General features: G+C 39.2%; 1 protein-coding gene across 3 annotated transcripts in view; it reads right to left on the bottom strand.

Annotated features, from left to right (window-relative positions):
• Positions 1-253: 253 nt before the first annotated feature.
• The window catches only part of RGS22 (regulator of G protein signaling 22), a 165950-nt gene continuing 158797 nt past the window's right edge, over positions 254-7406 (bottom strand). For all 3 annotated transcript variants that reach the window (XM_067711622.1, XM_067711624.1, XM_067711623.1), the window contains one exon: positions 254-3375. In XM_067711622.1, the coding sequence (XP_067567723.1) occupies positions 3099-3375 (277 nt within the window). In that variant the 3' untranslated portion in view covers positions 254-3098. The remainder of the gene's footprint in view (positions 3376-7406) is intronic.

Below are 7406 nucleotides of genomic sequence, written 5' to 3'. Positions count from 1 at the left end.
CCGGAGCCTGTGCTCCACAATGTGAGAGGCCACAACAGTGAGAGGCCCATGTACCGCAAAAAAAAAAAAAAAAAAAAAGTAATTGTCTTTTCTTTATGCTTCTTGACAAAAGCAAGCAGCATATGCTGTCTACAAGAGACCCACTTCAGATCTAGGGACACATAGAGACTGAAAGTGAGGAGATGGAAAAAGTTATTCCATGCAAATGGAAATCAAAAGAAAGCTGGAATAGCAATACTCATATCAGACAAAATAGGCTTTAAAATAAAGACTACATAAGGCAACTGCTAACAGCTATAAAAGAGGAAATTGGCAGTAACGCAATAATAGTGGGGGACTTTAACACTTCACTTACACTAATGGACAGATAATCCAAAATGAAAATAAATACGGAAACAGAAGCTTTAAATGACACAAAAGACCAGATAGATTTAATTGATATTTATTGGACATTCCATACAAAAACAGCAGATTACACTTTCTTCTCAAGTGCGCATGGAACATTCTCCAGGATAGATCACATCTTGGCTCACAAATCAAGCCTCAGTAAGTTTAATAAAATTGAAATCATATCAAGCATCTTTTCTGACCACAAACAACACTTTGTGATTAGAAATCAATTAGAGAGGAAAAAACATAAAAAACACAAACACATGGAGGTTAAACAATACGTTACTAAATAACCAAGAGATCACTGAAGAAATCAAAGAGGAAATCAAAAAATACCTAGAGACAAATGAAAATGAAAACCCAATGATCCAAAACCTATGGGATGCAGCAAAAGCACTTCTAAGAGGGAAGTGTATAGCTATACAAGCCTACCTCAAGAAACAAGAAAAAAACTCAAATAAACAATCTAACCATACACCTAAAGGAACTAGACAAAGAAGAACAAACAAAACCCAAGTTACCAGAAGGAAAGAAATCGTAATGATCCAAGCAGAAAGAAATGAAATAGGAACAAAGGAAACAATAGCAAAGACCAGGAAACCAAAAGCTGATTCTTTGAGAAGATAAACAAAATTGATAAACCATTAGCCAGACTCATCAAGAATAAGATGGTGAGGACTCAAATCAAAATTAGAAATAAAAAGTAGAAGTTACAACAGACACTGCATAAATACAAATCATCCTAAGAGACCACTATAAGCAACTCTATGCCAATAAAATGGACAACCTGGAAGAAATGGAAAAATTCTTAGAAAGGTATAACCTTCCACGACTGAACCAGGAAGAAATAGAAAATATGACCCGACCTGTCACAAGTAAAGAATTTGAAACTGTGTTTAAAAATATTCCAACAAACAGAAGTCCAGGACCAGATGACTTCACAGGGGAATTCTATCAAACATTTATAGAAGAGTCAACACCCATCCTTCTCAAATTCTTCCAAAAGATTGCAGAGGGAGGAACACTCCCAAACTCATTCTATGAGGCCACATTCACCCTGATACCAAAACCAGACAAAGATACTACAAAAAAAATAATTACTGACCAATATCACTGATGAATATAGAGGTAAAAATCCAGAACAAAGTAGTAGCAAACAGAATCCAACAACACATTAAAAGGATCATACACCATGATCAAGTGGGGTTTACCCCAGGGATGAAACTATTCTCCAATATACGCAAATCAATCAATGTGATACACCATATCAACAAATTGAAGAAGAAAAACCATATGATCATCTCAATAGATGCAGAAAAATATTTTGACAAAATGCAATACCGATTTAAGAGAAAAACTCTCCAGAAAGTGGGCATAGAGGGAACCTACCTCAACATAATAAAGGCCATATACGACAAACCCACAGCAAACATCATTCTCAATTGTGAAAAACTGAAAGCATTTCCTCTAAGATCAGGAACGAGACAAGGATGTCCACTCTTGCCACTATTATTCAACATAGTTTTCAAAGTCCTAACTACGGTAATCAGAAAAGAAAAAGGAATAAAAGTAATAAAAATTGGAAAAGAAGAAGTAAAACTATCACTGTTTTCAGATGACATTATACTATACATAGAGAATCCTAAAAATGCCACCAGGAAACTACTAGAGCTAACCAATGTATCTGGTAAAGTTGCAGGATACAAAATTAATTCACAGAAATCTCTTGAATTCCTATACACTAATGATGAAAAATCTGAAAAAGAAATTAAGGAAACACTCCCATTTACCATGGCAACAAAAAGAATAAAATACCTAGGAATAAACCTACCTAGGGAGACAAAAGACCTGTATGCAGAAAACTGTAAGACACTGATGAAAGAAATTAAAGATACCAACAGATGGAGAGACATACCATGTTCTTGGATTGGAAGAATCAATATTGTGAAAATGACTATACTACTGAAAGCAATCTACAGATTCACTGCAATCCCTATCAAATTACCAATGGCATTTTTTACGGAACTAGAACAAATCATCTTAAAATTTATGTGGAGACACAAAGACGCTGAATAGCAAAAGCAGTCTTGAAGGAAAACAACGGAGCTGGAGGAATCAGACTCCCTAACTTCAGAGTATACTACAAAGCTACAGTAATCAAGACAATATGGTACTGGCACAAAAACAGAAACATAGATCAATGGAACAAGATAGAAAGCCCAGAGGTAAACCCACACACTTATGGTCAACTAATATATGACAAAGGAGGCAAGGATATACAATGGAGAAAATACAGTGTCTTCAATAAGTGGTGCTGGGAAAAGTGGACAGCTACGTGTAAAAGAATGAATTAGAACACTCCCTAACACCATACACAAAAATAAACTCAAAGTGGATTAGACCTAAATGTAAGACAGACACTATAAAACTCTTAGAGGAAAACATAGGAAGAACACTCTTTGACATAAATCACAGGAAGATCTTTTTTGATCCACCTCCTAGAGTAATGGAAATAAAAACAAAAATAAATAAATGGGACCTAATGAAACTTAAAAGCTTTTGCACAGCAAAGGAAACCATAAACAAGACGAAAAGACATCCCACAGAATGGGAGAATATATTTGCAAATGAATCATTGGGCAAAGGATTAATCTCCAAAAATATAAATGGCTCATGCAGCTCAATATTAATGAAACAAACAACTCAATTCAAAAATAGGCAGAAGACTTAAATAGACATTTCTCCGTAGAAGACATACAGATGGCCAAGAAGCACATGAAAAGCTGCTCAACATCACTAACTATTAGAGAAATGCAAAGCAAAACTACAATGAGGGGGGCTACCCTGGTGGTGCAGTGGTTGAGAGTCCGCCTGCCGATGGAGGGGACACAGGTTTGTGCCCCAGTCCGGGAGGATTCCACATGCCGTGGAGCGGCTAGGCCAGTGAGCCATGGGCGCTGAGCCTGCGCATCCGGAGCCTCTGCTCTGCAATGGGAGAGGCCACAAGAGTGAGAGGCCCGCGTACCACAAAACAAACAAACAAAAACTACAATGAGGTATCACCTCACACCAGTTAGAATGGGTATCATCAGAATATCTACAAACAACAGATGCTGGAGAGGGTGTGGAGAAAAGGGAACCCTATTGCACTGTTGGTGGGAATGTAAATTGATACAGCCACTATGGAAAACAGTATGGATGTTCCCTAAAAACTAAAAATAGGGCTTCCCTGGTGGCGCAGGGTTTGAAAGTCCGCCTGTCGATGCAGGGGACACGGGTTCATGCCCTGGTCCGGGAAGATCCCACATGGCGCAGAGTGGCTGGGCCTGTGAGCCATGGCCACTGAGCCTGCGTGTCCGGAGCCTGTGCTCCGCAATAGGAGAGGCCACAACAGTGAGAGGCCCGCATACTGAAAAAAAAAAAAAAAAAACCAAAAGTAGAATTACCATATGATCCAGCAATTCCACTACTGGGCATATACCCAGAGAAAACCATAATTCCAAAAGACACATGCACCCCAATGTTCATTGCAGCACTATTTACAATAAGCAAGTCATGGAAGCAACATAAATGCCCATCGACAGACGAATGGATAAAGAAGTTGTGGTACATATAAACAATGGAATATTACTCAGCCATATAAAGGAATGAAATTGAGTCATTTGTTGAGATGTGGATGGATCTAGAGACTGTCAAACAGAATGAAGTAAGTCAGAAAGAGAAAAACAAGTATCGTATATTAATGCATGTATGTTGAACCTAGAAAAATGTACAGATGAACCGGTTTGCAGGGCAGAAGTTGAGACAGAGATGTAGAGAACAAACGTATGGACACCAAGGGGGGAAAACCACGGTGGGTTTGGGATTGTTGTGTGCTCTATTGGGCGATTGGGAATGACAGGTATACACTGATGTGAATAAAATTGATGACTAAGAAGAACCTGCAGTATAAAAAAACATACAAACAAAAAGACAACTAGTACTAAACTTTCTTTGGGTTATTTGTATGGAAATATGTTAATATAAATGTTTCAGACATTACATGAAATTTCTAAAAATCTTATATGTTCTGGTATAATGTTACCAGTCATAATTCTAGTTATTACTTTAAAATGTATATCTCAGAAATAACTACAAAAAAAAGAAGAAAGTGTAATCTGCTGTTTTTTGGTGGAATGTCCTATAAATATCAATTAAATCTATCTGGTCTATTGTGTCATTTAAAGCTTGTGTTTCCTCATTAATTTTCTGTTTGGATGTTCTGTCCATTGGCACACGTGAGGTGTTAAAGTACCCCACTATTATTGTGTTACTGTCAATTTCCTCTTTTATAGCTATTAGCAGTTGCCTTATGTATTGATGTGTTCCTATGTTGGGCGCATATATATTTATAACTGTTATATCTTCTTGGATTGATCCCTTGAGCATTATGTAGTGTCCTTCTTTGTCTCTTGTAACATTCTTTGTTTTAGTCTATTTTATCTGATATGAGTGTTGCTACTCCAGCTTTCTTTTGATTTCCATTTGCATGCAATATCTTTGTCCATCCCCTCACTTTCAGTCTCTATGTGTCCCTAGGTCTGAAGTGGGTCTCTCGTAGACAGCATATATATGGGTCTTGTTTTTGTATCCATTCAGCAAGATTGTGTCTTTTGGTTGGAGCACTTAATCCATTCAGGTTTAAGGTAATTATTGATATGTATGTTCCTATGACCATTTTCTTAATTGTTTTGGGTTTGTTTTTGTAGGTCCTTTTCTTCTCTGGTGTTTCCCACTTAGAGAAGTTCCTTTAGCATCTGTTGTAGACCTGGTTTGGTGGTGCTGAATTCTCTTACCTTTTGTTTGTCTGTAAAGCTTTTGATTTCTCCATTGAATCTGAATGAGATCCTTGCCAGGTAATCTTGGTTGTAGGTTCTTCCCTTTTATCACTTCAAGTATATCATGCCAGTCCCTTCTGGCTTCTAGAGTTTCTGCTGAGAAATCAGCTGTTAACCTTATGGGAGCTCCCTTGTATGCTATTTGTCATTTTTCCCTTGCTGCTTTCAATAATTTTTCTTTGTGTTTAATTTTTGCCAATTTGATTATTAAGTGTCTCAGCATGTTTCTCCTTTGGTTTATCCTGTATGGGACTCTCTGTGCTTCCTGGACTTGGGTGGCTATTTCCTTTCCCATGTTAGGGAAGTTTTCAATTATAATCTTTTCAAATATTTTCTCTGGTCATTTCTCTCTCTCTTCTCCTTCTGGAACCCCTGTAATGCGAATGTTGTTGCATTTAATGTTGTCCCAGAGGTCTCTCAGGCTGTCTTCATTTCTTTTCATTCTTTTTTCTTTATTCTCTTCCGCAGCAGTGAATTCCACCACTCTGTGTTCCAGGTCACTTATCCGTTCTTCTGCCTCAGTTATTCTGCTATTGATTCCTTCTAGTTTAGTTTTCATTTCAGTTATTGTATTGTTCATCTCTGTTTGTTTGTTCTTTAATTCTTCTAGGTCTTTGTTAAACATTTCTTGTATCTTCTCCATCTTTGCCTCCATTGTTTTTCTGAGGTCCTGGATCATCTTCACTATCATTATTCTGAATTCTTTTTCTGGAAGGTTGTCTATCTCCACTTCATTTAGTTTTTTTGAGGTTTCTTCTTGTTCCTTCATCTGGTACATAGCTCACTGCCTTTTCATCTTGTCTTTCTGTGAATGTGGTTTTTGTTCCACAGGCTGCAGGACTGTTGTTCTTGTTGCTTCTGCTGTCTGCCCTCTGGTGGATGAGGCTATCTAAGGGGCTTGTGCAATTTTCCTGATGGGAGGGACTGGTGGTGGGTAGAGCTGGCTGTTGCTCTGGTGGGCAGAGCACAGTAAAACTTTAATCTGCTTGTCTTCTGATGGGTGGAACTGTGTTCCCTCCCTCTTGGTTGTTTGGCCTGAGGCAACCCAACACAAGCCTACCTGGACTCTTTGATTTGGCTAATGGCAGACTCTGGGAGGGCTCACACCAAGGAGTACTTCCCAGAGCTTCTATTGCCAGTGTCCTTGTCATCACAGTGAGGTACAGCCTCCCCCTGCCTCTGCAGGAGACCCTCCAACACTAGCCAGTAGGTCTAGTTCCGTCTCCTATGGGGTCACTGCTCCTTCCCCTGCGTCCCAGTGTGCACACTACTTTGTGTGTGCCCTACAAGAGTGGAGTCTCTGTTTCCCCAAGTTCTGTTGAAGTCCTACAATCAGATCCCACTAACCTTCAATGTCTGATTCTCCAGGAATTCCTCCTCCCGTTGCCGGACCCCCAGGTTCAGAAGCCTGATGTGGGGCTCAGAACCTTCACTTCAGTGGGTGGACTTCTGTGGTATAAGTGTTCTCCAGTTTGTAAGTCACCCACCCAGCAGTTATGGGATTTGATTTTATTGTGATTGCATCCCTCCTACCATCTCATTGTGGCTTCTCCTTTGTCTTTGCATGTGGGGTATCTTTTTTGGTGAGTTTCAGTGTCTTCTTGTTGATGATTGTTCAGCAGTTAGTTGTGATTCTGGTGTTCTCAAAAGAGGGAGTGAGAGCATGTCCTTCTAGTCTGCTATCTTGAGCCAATCTCCTCAGTAGGAAAACTTTAAATGGTAGTTGATGAATTTCTCAAGGCTCAGTGTAGAATAGCTTGAGAGTTAAAAATCCAAGGGGGCCCTTAGCTTCCATACTCTCCTCCCTGCCCCATCACTACATTCTTGAATTTTACTTCCAGGAGCTCCACTGGGTTCTCATTGTAAAGATCAGAGAAAAATTCCCTCCTGCTTCTGGTATGGGGAAGGATAGAGGAACCATATTGGAATACACCCAGAGTTCTCTGGTCTTCCTAACAAGGCCTGCCCTCAAGGGAAACTATTTTGCCAAAGCCTAACAGACTGTTGTTTTCCCATAGCCTAACTGACATGGGAGAAGGGAAATACCCAACTCCGGCTCACTAATGGACTGAGATCTACTCAGGGGACTAGAAAACACTTTTTATCTCACATTCTACTACCACATTAATAGTGCTCCTG

This window comes from Pseudorca crassidens, chromosome 17 (genome assembly GCF_039906515.1).
Source record: "Pseudorca crassidens isolate mPseCra1 chromosome 17, mPseCra1.hap1, whole genome shotgun sequence".
Taxonomy (NCBI): Eukaryota; Metazoa; Chordata; class Mammalia; order Artiodactyla; family Delphinidae; genus Pseudorca; species Pseudorca crassidens.
This window is presented reverse-complemented; position numbering and strand designations above follow the sequence as displayed.